At 48.7% G+C, this 14,382-nt stretch overlaps 1 protein-coding gene across 2 annotated transcripts in view; it reads left to right on the top strand.

The window, feature by feature from the left end:
* Positions 1 to 14,382, top strand: part of PRKG1 (protein kinase cGMP-dependent 1) — a 444,044-nt gene that overhangs the window by 424,649 nt on the left and 5,013 nt on the right. For both annotated transcript variants that reach the window (XM_086752825.1, XM_086752824.1), the window contains exons 11-17: positions 583 to 722; positions 6,131 to 6,220; positions 8,088 to 8,229; positions 9,753 to 9,916; positions 10,656 to 10,778; positions 10,876 to 10,938; positions 11,879 to 11,945. In XM_086752825.1, the coding sequence (XP_086608951.1) occupies positions 583 to 722; positions 6,131 to 6,220; positions 8,088 to 8,229; positions 9,753 to 9,916; positions 10,656 to 10,778; positions 10,876 to 10,938; positions 11,879 to 11,945 (789 nt within the window). The remainder of the gene's footprint in view (positions 1 to 582; positions 723 to 6,130; positions 6,221 to 8,087; positions 8,230 to 9,752; positions 9,917 to 10,655; positions 10,779 to 10,875; positions 10,939 to 11,878; positions 11,946 to 14,382) is intronic.

Here is a 14,382-nt window from a genome sequence, read left to right as displayed (position 1 = left end):
GCAGCCTTCCAGCTGTCTTTGGGGTGGGTGCTGGTCCCTCAGAGCAGGCTGGGGATGCCTCAGGGTTCAGAAGTTACCGGGGTAACACTGGCGAGCAAGCAAACAGCTCCCTTCAACCCTCGTCTCAGGAAATCCGGCTAAAAATAGGTTGCTGAGGCTTAAGGTTAAAAGTAAAGACGTGACCAAGCGGTGCCGTTGAAAAGCCAGCTCTGCTCATCCTCTGGAAACATCCAAGGACTGCGTTCCCCTGCCAGAGCCGGTGCGTTTGTTACTAGCTGTAGAAAAAGGCTTTATGAAAGCTGTACATTAGCTAGCAACATCTTCAGTTGCATTTTCCCCTAAAACATGGAGTTTTAGAAATGGCTTCCCAACTTAGCAATAGGCCAGGCATTTAGAAGTCTGGTTCATAGCAAGGTGAAGCTGATGACTGAAGAGGTGAGGGGAATTATTTGAAGGTAGGGTGGTGGGATTATTTGAAGGTTAAGTGATGGGATTACTGGGTCTTCATGCAGCTGGACTGTCACAGCTTGGTAAGGGGGTGCGACCTCCTTCTAACCGGTGCGTTTGCCTGCTTTGCCCAAGGTCCAGTTGAAAAGCGAAGAATCAAAAACGTTTGCCATGAAGATACTGAAGAAACGTCACATCGTGGACACAAGGCAGCAGGAGCACATCCGCTCGGAGAAGCAGATCATGCAGAGCGCGCACTCGGACTTCATCGTGAGGTATCGTCCCTCCACCTTGCGTGCTGCCACAGGGGAGCGAAGCACAGCTGGTCTCAGCGTTTCGTAAAACCACGTAGGAGTAATCCATCCATCACCAGTGAACCCTTTATCTGTAGCTTCTCTGCAAGAGACTGCATATACAGTGCGTGGAATAAGGTCTTCTCCAGGCAAACATGAGATTACTCTGCCCATGGGGGATGTCCACCCAAGCCTAAACTTAACTCCTCTCTCAACTGGTTTGAGTTGGCCCCATGCCGTGCCCATGTGGCTTTGTGGCTCCTGGAGCAAGCACACCCCTGGCCTGCAGCAAGGACAGAGCTCGCTGATGTCGGCGGGCTGATTTTCAGGGTTTCTTTTTTCTGAATTCCTGAATTTTCCCTCACGCCAGGTGACGCTGGAAGGCAAGGTTTAATCTTTTGAGATCACGCGCTGCTGTATGAATAAATAGTCATGTCCAGAGCTTCCCTTTAGAGTGTATTAGATAGATCTGGCTCAGCGTCCCTCAACTGGTCATGGGCAAATGTCTAAACCATATTGCTCCCCAAATCTAAGCATATGCAATTCTTCAGTGAATAAAACCAGGTGCCAGGCATTTTTGTTCGTGTTAACCCTAATAGCAAAGTTCTCTAGCTCTTCAAGGAGCATGAGTATCTGTCAAGAAGAAGCAGAGATGGTTCTTTCTATGGTTTAGGTCGGGATAAGAGCGGCGGGTGGTGGGACTACCAAGCTGGAGGTATCTCATCTAAGCCAAGGGTGTTGCATCCCACCCTCAAAGAGATGCCTGAAGCACTTGCTTTTAGCTGGAGGAGATCAACCCCGCTCCCAAAAATTGCTCCAGAGAGACATACTAACCCAGGAACGAAACCAAACCCCTGTGATAAATGCAGAGGCAAGCATGGCATGTAGCCGGGACGGCCACCCGTCAGTCGCTAAGGGGGTGTTTCCTTCCCGGGCTGATCCCTGGGATTCCCCTCTGATTCATGGGTGACAACTGCAGCCCAACACCCTACCCAGCCACGGCTTCCTTCGCGCTGTAATATTTGATTCACAAACATGCCCCTGTTAAAAAAGGGATGTGTTAGTCATGGATCTTTTCCTTCCATATCCTATTATTCCTTTACAGTAACAAGCCTCCCTTAATTATCTGGAATACCTCGTGGAAGTGCTGCCCTGGGAAGGGGCTTTCTAAGTCATTAAGTCCAGCATTTTGCTATCGAGTGTGCCACAGCTGGAAAATCCTTTCTGGTTTATCAAACTCCGTGTCTGTGGTGCCCCATCGCTTCTCCTTTTGCATGTCCACAGGGATATGAAGTCACAGAATCATAGAATCTTAAGGTTGGAAGAGATCTCCAAGATCATCAAGTCCAACCGTCAACCCAACACCACCATGCCTACTAAACCACATCCTGCAGTGCCACATCTACAGGTTCTTTGAACACCTCCAGGGACGGTGTCTCCACCACTGCCCTGAGCAGCCTGGTCCAGTGCCTGACCACTCTTTCAGTGAAGAAGTGTTTCCTAATATCCAACCTAAACCTCCCCTGCCACAGGTTGAGGCCATTTCCTCTCATCCTATTGCTTGTTACTTGAGAGAAGAGACCAACACCCACTTCCCTACACCCTCCTTTCAGGGGGGTAGAGAGCAGTGAGGTCTCCCCTCAGCCTCCTCTTCTCCAGACTGAACAACCCCAGTTCCCTCAGCAGCTTCCCATCAGACTTGTGCTCCAGACCCCTCACCAGCCTCATTGCCCTTCTCTGGACATGCTCCAGCAACAAAACATCCTTCTTGTACTGAGGGGCCCAAAACTGTACTCAAGGCCTCACCAGTGCCGAGTACAGGGGCACAATCGCTTCCCTACTCCTGCTGGCCACACTGTTCCTGACACAAGCCAGGATACTTCGGCCTTCTTGGCCACTGGGCACACTCTGGCTCATGTCCAGCCGCCGTCTACCAGCACCCCCAGGTCCCTTTCCACCGGTCAGCTTTCCAGCCACTCTTCCCCAAGCCTGTAGCGTTGTGTGGGGTTGTGCCCCAAGCGCAGGACCCGGCACTTGGCCTTGTTGAACCTCACACAGTTTACCTCAACCCATCGGGCCAGGCTGTCCAGATCCCTCTGCAGAGCCTTCCTACCCTCGAGCAGATCAACACTCCCACCCAGTTTGGTGTCATCTGCAAACGTACTGAGGGAGCACTCAATCCCCTCCTCCAGATCGTTGATAAAGATGTTAAAGTTTCAGTCCTAAAATTACTCATAACCTGTTCATACCCTTTCTTGGGCCAGCTGGGATAATATTCTTCTGGATGCTACGGGCCGAAATCTTATAACTTCAGTAGATTAATTGTGTTTTGAGATGTTGGGTGGGAGGTGGCTTTAAAATGATCTTGGAGCAGGGACAGAACCTCTGGGATACCAGGATCATAGAATCATAGAATCATAGAATGGTTTGGGTTGGAAGGGACCTTCAAAGCCCATCCAGTCCAACCCCCCTGCCAGGAGCAGGGCCATCTCCAACCAGATCAGGTTGCTCAGAGCCCCGGCCAACCTGACCTGGAATGTTTCCAGGGATGGGGCCTCCACCGCCTCTCTGGGCAACCTGGGACAGTGCTCCACCACCCTCATTGTGAGAAATTTTTTCCTAATGTCTAATCTAAATCTACCTCCCTCTATTTTGAAACCATTACCCCTCGTCCTATCACAACAGGCCCTGCTGAAGAGCCTCTCCCCACCTTTCCTGCAGCCCCCTTTAGGCACTGGGAGGCCGCTCTCAGGTGTCCCCGGAGCCTCCTCTTCTCCAGGCTGAGCAGCCCCAGCTCTCTCAGCCTGGCCTCACAGCAGAGCTGCTCCAGCCCTCTGAGCATCTGCGTGGCCTCCTCTGGATCCTCTCCAGCTGGTCCATGTCCTTCTGATGTTGGGGGCTCCAGAACTGGATGGGAAAGACAAAATTCCCAAAGAACGAGATTATTTTCTTAATTCATCATGAATCTGTTCATTAAAAATCTTTGAGGAATAGCTCCATTTGTTTGTGAAAATACCTTAAACCGGGTAAAAGAAGCAGAAGAGGCCAAGTATCACTAAATAAAATTTACTCATAGATAAACCGAGAGTCCCACAGAACACAATGTTCTGAGCTTGGTAGAGGGCCAAACAAGTGTGGAGCAGTGGATGTCTGCAATGGATCTGCAAATATTTGGATGAATAAGAAAATAAATAAAAATAAATTCAAATACTGTGACATTTCAAACTTACGACTGCTTGATCTGCTGAAACAGTGCCGTTTCATCATGTATAAGCTTTATGCTTCCATTACAGTTGATAAAAAATATTTGATTTTTTTTTTGTGCACGTTTTAGGCAAATTTAATGCCCATAAAATTTTCTGGAAAGCAATTTTTCAGCAGGGCTACCTTAACTAGAGAACGCAATGCCTCGTTTCAGTAGCAGTTAAATTACCAAGCAATTAAAAATATTTAGTTACTCATATTTTGGATTCTTGCATATGTAGGGTTTCTGTAAACCTTAATGTAGATGAAATTAAGGTAAATTATATTTTGTCCAGCTAGCAAGAAGTAGGTTGTTTTTTTTTTTTTGTTAAACCTATAAATTTTAGCCATGGTCGGTAAGTTTGTTCCAAGGTTTTCTGAGAAGCACATTATAACTGCGGTTTTAAGTGTCAACATAGATAATTCCAGAGCAAGGAAAGATCTGAAACACTGTTTGTTTTTTTTTTCCTTTAAATTTTGTTGTGACTGCACATAGTCCCTTCTAGCTACCAGAATATTTCCCAGGTAGACAAGCACTGAGCATCCTCAGTACCCAAACTCCTGCCTGCTGGGCTCTTTTTTGGGTAAATATGCCAAAAATAGAGCAAGTGACTACTGCTAAGCTGAGCGCTGGATCCCCGGTCCATCACACAGCTCCACAAATATATTAATAACTGGATTTATCACTCGCTGGGAAGAGCTAGAATTTGCAAGACTGCCTATTTTAATTTATATCGTGTTGTGTCAACACTTTAATTTTTAACCCTTGGATATTCCTGTGAATGGAGCAATTACACCGTGACAGAATATCCCTCAGCATCCCCTCCTGCTGTGGAGCTGGGATTTTTGAAATTAATTTCTAAACAGAAAAGAAACTTTTCCAGTGTCCACGTACAGCAGGCCCGTTCCTGTGGAAGACCTGAACCCATACACCCACAAGCGTAACGAGATGTACAAAAGTTGACCTAACATTAAAATGAGCTCAAACAGCGAATATTGAATTCCCTATTTTTGTTTCTGTAGTTTTATAGTTGTTTAATATATCACATTAAACACAGAGCATGGATTTTCCTGCACAATTTATATTACACTTGAGAAGGAGAAGCATGGCCCATCTACCCCTTTACGCAATTTTTCCTCTGTATTCGGTCCCTGGGAGGAAGAGGAAGAGCACTTTTTGGTACCTGGATGTCCGTGGGTTCTCTTTAAACTCTTCTGAATCTGTGGGTTTAAGTTCTGGAGTTAATCACAACTTGGGTGGTGCTCCAATGATCAAATGGAAGGAAGAGTGCCAGTCTGCAGTCGGACTCTTATCATGAAGAGTAAGATCATAGAATCACAGAATGGTTTGGGTTGGAAGGGACCTTCAAAGCCCACCCAGTCCAACCCCCTGCAAGGAGCAGGGACATCTCCAACCAGATCAGGTTGCTCAGAGCCCCGGCCAACATGGCCTGGAATGTTTCCAGGGATGGGGCATCCACCACCTCTCTGGGCAACCTGGGACAGTGCTCCGCCACCCTCAGCGTAAAAAAATCTTTTCCTAATATCTGATCTGACTCTACCTCCCTCTATTTCAAAACCATCACCCCTCGTCCTGTCACACCAGGCCCTGCTGAAGAGTCTCTCCCCACCTTTCCTGCAGCCCCCTTTGGGCACTGGGAGGCTGCTCTGAGGTCTCCCCGGAACCTCCTCTTCTCCAGGCTGAACAGCCCCAGCTCTCTCAGCCTGGCCTCACAGCAGAGCTGCTCCAGCCCTCTCATCATCTTCATGGCCTCCTCTGGACCCTCTCCAACTGGTCCATGTCCTTCTGATGTTGGAGGACTTCTCTTTTGAGCACATCTGGAAAGCCAAGTGTCAGGTTGTGATGTTAGAAATTTTATATCTAGCACCCAGAGTCCCCTCTTCTTCTGAGGCCCACAATACACTTCACTCAGATGCTGAAATATTTCCTTTTCTGCTGAAATATTTCCCACCCAAGAAACACCCATTGAAATGATCTCCTTAAATGTAGCACGAGCCCTGAAAGGTTCCCCTTAGTCTTACAGTGCTTCCTGGGATGAAGTCCACGATCTGTGAGAAGTGGGAACAATTGGTGCCTTCTCTTGCCTTGCAGATTTATTTGTGATTTTCTCATTTGCCAATGCCAGGCTCTACAGGACCTTCAAGGACAGCAAGTACCTGTACATGCTGATGGAAGCCTGCCTAGGTGGAGAGCTCTGGACAATTCTCAGGGACAGGTGAGTTGTAAGAAACTATTGTCCTACAAAGCGGAGTATTTTCGAATATGCCTTCAGATACCCAAAGGTCTTTATCTTTCCTAGGCAAAATCTGGATCTTACCATGATTTAAGGTCCTAGAAAGGTGAGGAGCTATTTTTGTTCCTGTGCAGTTGACTGGAGACAAAGGGAATCCAGTTGTAACTGAGAATAAGGACTGGTTAAGGCTGTACCCAGCATGTACAAGGCTTTTTGTAGGTGGAGTCTTAGCCAGAGCTACTTTGTCATGGCTTCACTGAAAAAATACGGAAGGTAGAGATGGTAGCGATGGCAGCTGTGTGGTAAATCGCTTCTGCAACAAGCCTTTGACTGCCCTTTCCCTCTGTTTTCTAAAGGGTACTCCTAAAAAGCCAGCAGCATATTTTGGTTTTAATCAAAATAATTAATTAATTAATTTCATTTTTAATTACTTCAAACAACAACCTTTTGCAACCACTGTGTCCTTGGTGCCCACGCAACCGTCTGTCACGTTCAGGAGCCTGGGCAGGGCTCAGGCACCTGATGGGGGAACGTGGGACTGTCTTAGGGGTGATGAAGACTTGGGACACTTCGTATGACAGCAGAGAACGACCCCGCGGGGGGCAGCCAGGCATCGCGGGTGGTGCAACGTCAAGGCCAGTCTTGCTGCCTTCCTACAAGACGTGCTCTGGAGATAGGGTCCTTCCAGTGGCTGTTTTAGACTCTGGACTTAGAAACCAAGGCCCTGAGGCAACAGTGGCGTTAGTGGGAGTTCGCAGTTGTCAATGAAATCCATGGGAAAGTACGTTTTCAAGTTAAAAAATGCAGAATTCTTTGAAGTCTTCTGAAAAATCACTTATTTCCCGTCCCAAAGAAAAGCCTTTTTTTTTCATCTCAGTGATTGCTCCACTGCCCACCCTCCATAACTGTGAACAGCAACACCCACCTCCATCACAGAGGCACTGCGGTATAATAATAGCTGTTAATATTTCTTAATGTTTATGACACAATCAAGTAAGATAACAATGAGCAGGAGGAAATCCATAGTTCCGCAAGGGTTTTTAGTCCAGATACCACAAATTACACGAGGGCCACTCATCAAAGTGGGAAATGGGGTCACGATTCCAATCCAAGCCATGGAAAAAAATCTTTAGGAAAGCGTGAGATTACATACCGCCGCGTAACGGGCAAGCAGATGTGGTCCTGGTATGTCCAGCCTTGGAGGGTTGTGGTTGTGGTTGGGTAGGTGGCGGGTGGGTTGCGTGTGAGACGCATGGGGCAGGAAAAGACGTGGTGAATCGCATGTAACTATGTAATAGGGTCATAACTGGAGCATAATTTAATTACATTTGGAAAGCGAGATAAATGCACCGGAAAGATTGATCAGAAAGCAAAGATTAAATTCTTCTTTAATTACCTAGAACGGATTTTTTTTTGTAATTCTCCAGCCCGTTAAAACAAGAACCGTAGCAAAGCTAGCAGGTGCCAGGTGGTATTTTTCCTCCTCTTCGTCAGAGCCCAATAATTTCATCTTTAATTCTCTCGGCTTTAAGTTGTGGTTCTGCTGCCACCTAGCTTAGACGCGTCTCTGAGCTCGGATTGCTTCCGAGAACCGGGTGCAAACTGGTGCAGCGACAAGGATCCCAAAGTGCAGCCTATGCTGGGTTTGCAATGGACACTTTGGGTCTCAGCAATTTTAATTTTTCTGCTTTTTGTCTCAATTATGAACATTAATATGGAAGTTCCTGATGTCCACAGCTCAAAATAGCTTTATCACCCAAAAGTCAAGGATTTTAATTAAAAAAAAAAAAATCACCTTTTACTGAGGAGGTATTTGTAAATTTCCCTTTTCCCTCTCTCGTTTACGCAGGGGTTCATTTGAGGATTCGACGACCAGGTTTTACACGGCGTGCGTGGTGGAAGCTTTTGCCTATTTGCATTCCAAAGGGATCATTTATCGGGACCTCAAGCCAGAGAACCTCATTCTGGACCACCGAGGTTACGCCAAACTGGTGAGTGCCTGCAATGTCTGGTTTTGCCAAAAAATTTTTAAAAAAGTCACCACTGCTACCAGACAACTGGTGTTAGGGGTAGAGGAGACAGGATGAGCCGTAGAGGGTCCGGAGCAAAGTCCACCCAGCCCAGGGTCCTGTCTCTGCTGGTGGCTGTCAGTAGATGCTGAGATGGAGATCGGGGCAAGGGTGCCATCACCCACCACCAGCGTGTTTTCCCAGCCTCAGCTGCTCTTCCCAGAAGGTTGTGGTCCTTCTTGGTGCTGTCCCCCTGCAAGATCCACCTCCTCAAACCAGGATGGCAGCGTGTGCGAGACCTCAACCCCCAAAATCAGGATGCTCCTGATGGGTTTCACTGCATTGCGTTAGTCACTCAAATTTTGTCTCAAAAATCGAGGTGCTCTGCCTGTCAGGTATATCCTAAATGGCCAAGTGAGACCACGGAGAGGGGGAGAAGAAAAGAAGGACTTCCCGTGGTGGGAGGTGCTGGAGGATGTAGGCCCTTGGGAAGCCATCAGTGAAGGATGGGGCACCGCGCCCCTAAAAAGAGCTGCATCCAAGAGGGGCTCGTGCCCTCCCTGAGTGGCATGGCAGGGGAAAGGTCCCCAGGGCTTGATATCCCCAGCCTCTTGGAAGGGGAAGGGGACTCTTCCCTGCCTTTGGGAGGTGTCGGAGGGTTGAGGAGGATGAGGTGCAGGCCTGTCCTTCTCCCCACCCCAGGAAGGTCTGGATGGGGATCTCAGCTGGTCACATCACCAACCCCCAGCTCCTTAGACATTTTGATCTCCCTGAACACATCCATGACGGCACAAGGAGCGTCCCAGATCCCTTGTGGGACATTTTGCCCCTGAAACAGCACAGGACGGTGCGGCAGCATCTCACAGCCATTGAGGGACAGCAGAGTGTGCTACAGACCACAGCTCTGGGGAGCACAGAGCAGTAGAGCTGAAAATACAGTAAGTCCTGCCCAGACCCTGAAGGATGGCTTCGTTTCCCACGGTAATCTGATTTTCCGTCCTTGCCGGTGCCGTAGGGACACCGCTACAGGGGCACGCTGAGGTTTGGGAGCCTGCTGGCACGTTGTAACAGCCTCAGGTAAACTGGAAGAACTGGGAGGAGACTTGTGCTGTGTCACGCTTTGTACTGGGAGGGGAAGCTGAATTTTTCAGTGGATGCCAAAACGGACAGTATTTAGCCTAAACAGATCCTTGCTCAGGTTGGGGCTGGGAGTTTGAAAAAAAAAAAGGAAAATAAATGAATGAGATGAAGTTACATCTTCTAAGAAACCCTCACTGCTGGCATTTGTTCTTCCTTCACCCGAATCTTCTTTTTAGATGAGGACAGACGGGCGAAAAGGTCACCGCGGTTGCCTGGTCCTGTGACAACCCACGATGCTTTGGTTAGGAGAGCATTCCCACGAGGGAGCCTCCTTTCTGCCTCGCTTCACTTCAAGGGGAGCAGAGCCCTTGGGCTGCCGTCCCCTCTCATCCCCTGCCCTGATGGCACTCTGCTCCTTTCCACAGGTCGATTTTGGCTTTGCAAAGAAAATAGGATTTGGAAAGAAAACATGGACTTTTTGTGGAACCCCGGAGTATGTAGCCCCCGAGATCATCCTGAACAAAGGTCACGACATTTCGGCAGACTACTGGTCACTGGGAATCTTAATGTATGAGCTCCTGACTGGCAGGTATGGGCATCGGGGCCGGCGCTGCCGCTGAAATTAGATCCGGATGTTTCTGCCGTAGTCACCCTGATTAGGCCGAGGGGCAGGTTGGGAGCTGGCGCGCACTGTAGCAGTGCAGCACTGTGCACTTTAAATCACTGCTTCCACGCGGACCTCTCAAAGGGCAATATATGAGCAGGCTTTTTAGGAAGTTCTGGGAAATGACACCCAAAAACTCTTTTTTTGAAAAGGAGGAGGTAGACCTTGAGTCTCTGTATCCATCCCTTATTGAGTTTTGGATGGGTGCATCCCTGCTCATGTTGGCAGTAGCATCTTCCTTTGCCCTTCCTCACCTCATTGCGCATCGCTTGCTCCCAGGATGCAGGAGCTGGAGGAGGATCCATCATCCCAACCTGCTTATCCTTTGGGGCTAGACCCAGGCCCTTGCTGTGTTAATGCAATGAAAAGAGAGTAGGCCAGCGAGCGTCGCGTGGACAATGGTTCCTCGGGCTGGTTGGGACACGGGCTGTCACGGAAGTGAGAGGTTTAGCATGTGCTGCTGCAAAAAACATGACTTCACGCTTTGGCACCTTCCTCTGACGGCGTCATTGCTCCTTGGCCAAGAAACGGTTGCGATCAGAGGAAGCAAAGCATTGCGAGTTGTCATTTCAGTAGGGTGCTGTGTTTTGCTCTTATCTTAATCACTCAATGCTCTTTTAAAGACCAGCTTTTCATCTTTTCCTTTCTCCCCTCCCCTCTGAAGTCCCCCTTTCTCAGGCCCAGACCCCATGAAGACCTACAACATCATATTAAGGGGAATCGACATGATTGAATTTCCAAAGAAGATTGCCAAAAATGCTGCTAATTTAATTAAAAAACTATGCAGGTGAGCACATGAAATACGATCGCCTTGGTCTTACTTGCAAAGAAATGACTCGCTCAGAAGGATTAAGCAAGTAATCGATTTGTTGTTGGTTTTGTAGGGACAATCCATCGGAAAGATTAGGGAACTTGAAAAACGGAGTGAAAGATATCCAAAAGCACAAGTAAGTGTCTTCTTCGCCGTCCATCAGATCCAGCCCACAGAAACACTGCGTTTCAAACACTTCAGTTTTTAGAAAAAAAAAAAAAAGACTCTTCTTACACTCCCTAGGCTTTCCCTTTCCAGTGTGCTTCAGAGTCGAATTGATTTTCCATCAGATTTTCTTTCCTCTGGTGCTTTGGTGTTGATGCCAGCCGTGCCTGTGAGCGAAACGCATTGTACATTGACCATCACGCTTTAGCTACTCTAATGCAGAAAGAGCATTTGGAACTTTTTTTAATTTTTGGTTAACCAAAACTTAACCTCACTTTCTGAGGTTCTCCTTGATTTCCCTTCCCCTCCAACCCAACACATTTTCTCTCTACCCATAATGTTAAGTCATCATCCATTTGGGCTGAACCATTGCAGAAGCAGGTTCTCTCGTCCATCCATGCTGCTCCTTCTCTTCTCCCGTCCCCAAACCGACAGCAATGGGTTGGATGGACATTTTGGGGTGGAGAGATGGAAGTCTCGCTGCAGGACTCATCCACCCCCCTGAGCTGCTGTAGCTTGAGCATACCCAAGGTGCCCAAACCAGGAGGACATCCCAGTGCACGCCCTTAGCTCCCAATCTCATCCATAGAATGGACATTAAGGGTCTCCTATGGGAGGGATCGATCCTGTAGGAAGGAAAGAGCAGCTACCAGAACACCTGCACTGAGGAATGCTTTTCTTCTGAGCACTGGTAATTTGTACCTGCCACGGGTCACTACGCACGCTTCATTTTCAGTTCTAAAAACACATATAATAAAGATGACAGGAAAAATTGTTACGGCTAATTGGACAATTTGGAGAAGATGACTGCGGCAGGTGAAACCCACTGTTTGAGCAACTTAAATTTCATTTTCTCCTACAGGGAGGTTTTCACCGTACGTCTAACTGTTTCATTATTCCCTCCCTTCTAGATGGTTTGAAGGCTTTAACTGGGAAGGGTTACGAAAAGGGACACTGACACCTCCTATCATACCAAGTGTAAGTTTTCCTACTTATTTTCTCCTTCCCGGCCAGTAATTTTCTGTTACATGAATGTTGTGAGCTTCGGGCACCAACACACTGCAGAGAAGCGGCAACAGCACGCGCTTTACTTCTTCTGAAGGTGCTTGAAGAAGTCATGCTGGACGTTCCCAGCTTTGCTTGCTCTCTGGGCAGCCTCTTCCAGGAGAGGGCCGTTCATGGAAGGCATGGTGACAGCGACAAGATGCGCTTTGCGGCAGGAGGTCGGGGCAGGATCACTCGCCACTACACATTGTTCTCTCCCTCACCTGCTCTGCTGGTTTCTTCCTCTCCTTTCCACATTGTGGTGGAGAGCTGCCACTTTCACCCCTGCTCTCAGATGCGTCCTCTTCCTTTATTCTTATTTCTTTTGGCGAGGCGAGTGGGATTTGTGTGCCATCTCCCTTTCCTTTTGCATTAACCTTCCCCTCTCTCTTTTCTTTTGTGCTTTTCGCCCTTTTTCTCCCCGCGCCCGTGTCCTACATGAAAAGCCCCGTTACCGCCTAGTTTATGTTTAACCGGGAGCAGACGCGGAGGGACGGCTCGGCTCATTTTCCTTTGGAGCAAAGCTCTTCCTTTGATGTCTTTGTGAGCTCTTTACCCACAAAGCCCGCCGCAGAGGGAAACCAAACAGGATTAGCTGATAGAAATTACCTTGGCCCCTTCTGTTCAGCGGCCTCCCCTCCTTGTTTCAACTTTAATCCCTTTCTCTCAGTGCCTCTCCCGCAGGATCACCCAGAGAATGACATTTGCCGTCGCGTTTAATTGCACCCCGGTGCTCCGTCCGCCCGCGGTCCTGCACCTCCCGCGGCAGCGGCTGGCACGGCTCCAGGGTGAAATCTGCCATCCCAAAGTTTTCTTGCTCCAATAATTGGTTTTAGCGGATTTTTAGTTTAGTAAGAACATTTCCAAGTCTGCTTTTACCCAACACACGTACGGACCCTGCGTGTCTCACTGGCAGCAGTGACTTCAGCAGTATCTGCTCTCTGTGGGCAGGAATTGCTCCCCGCCATCCCTGAGCTAGGACGTTGCTCCACCAGCAGAAGTGGTCTCTTCTCCTTCAGCATTCCCTACAGGAAGGGCCGCTCTCCAGCCTGTTGGGTGGAAAATCACACGTTCTTTGCTTTTGTCAGTTAGGAGAAAAGGGTTGTGTGGGCACCCAGTTCACCTCGCTGGTGTTGTTTCTTGGCACCATCAAGGCTGGTAATGTCCTGCTGGGGAACATGGCTGACTGCTCCCAAGAGAGTGATCTGCTGGCAGCCTTTTGGCCAGCACACCGCCATCAAGGCTGGCCGAAGCAGACGGGAGCACCCTTCTCTCTTCAGAGGAATCCTTCTTGCAGGACAACTCAATGCTGACGGCCATACGTTGCCCTGATCAATGGGGCATCCATCAATGAGCAGTTCAACACAGCTCATTCTTTCCTAGAGCTCTCAGGAGTGATACCTTGTCCAGACACACTCCTGAGAGCCTCTCCCAAACCTGCCTCCATAAACTAGCAAGCCTCACCCACCCCAAAGTCCTTCTCAGCCTTGGTTTCCACAACCGGCTTGGTTGCTTTGGCGAAAGTCCCACCTGCCGGGAAGGGCTGGATCCCAAAAGTGACCTAAAATACACAGCTCTGGGTGAAGAAAGCAGGTTCTCTTTTCATCAGTGCACCTCTCCATGTTAGCTGGAAAGGAGCCAGCAGGGCTAAACACAGAAATTAGCTCTTTTCTTAAGAAAAAAAAATCCTTCCCGAGCTCTTAAACCATCCTCAGCACTTAGGTGGCACTACTGAGGAGGCAATCGAAAGCCACTCCTTCACTCTTATTCCACAGGATTTTAGGAGATCTCAGTTTATACCCTGCTCCTAGGACATTGCTTCAGGGAGCCTCGGCACCACTGCCTAAATCTGTGACATTAGCTCTTCTGAAAAGCTTCTCCTGCTTCTTGATGCTTCCAAAGACATCTTGCACCACGGCTCTTGCTTTTGAGAAAGGCATGCGGATCTCGGCGTCCTAATTTGTCTCAAGCCCTGATGCTGGAATACTTGAGCTCCAGCTCGTGTGCGTCCTCCATGAATGGCCAACACCAACCCCACCCCTTACGCTTTGGTAGCTGGTATCTCGTACGGCCATCCCCAGCGCTTCTGCTCGCAGAGGGAGAGCTCACCTGGGGTGGGCTGGGAGGAGCAAGGGGACGTGGTCCAGCCCATGTCAGCATGGAGGAGGGCGAGTGTGGAGCACCCCAAGAGTGAGGACCTGAAGGGTGAAGGTTCTCCAACTCAACGGTCCCAACATCAACAACGCAGACCATATTCCGTACGCAGTGAGGAGTCTCATCACTCTGTGGTACTCCTCTGTGCTGTTACAGGTTGCGTTTTTTTCGAAGTGAGTTGGGCCTTCAAGGATCTTAATTTTTTCCCAAGATGTTT

Source organism: Chlamydotis macqueenii, chromosome 7 (assembly GCF_036417535.1).
Source record: "Chlamydotis macqueenii isolate bChlMac1 chromosome 7, bChlMac1.mat, whole genome shotgun sequence".
Lineage (NCBI taxonomy): Eukaryota > Metazoa > Chordata > Aves > Otidiformes > Otididae > Chlamydotis > Chlamydotis macqueenii.
The sequence above is the reverse complement of the archived record's forward strand: the minus strand, read 5'-3'. Positions and strand labels throughout refer to the sequence as shown.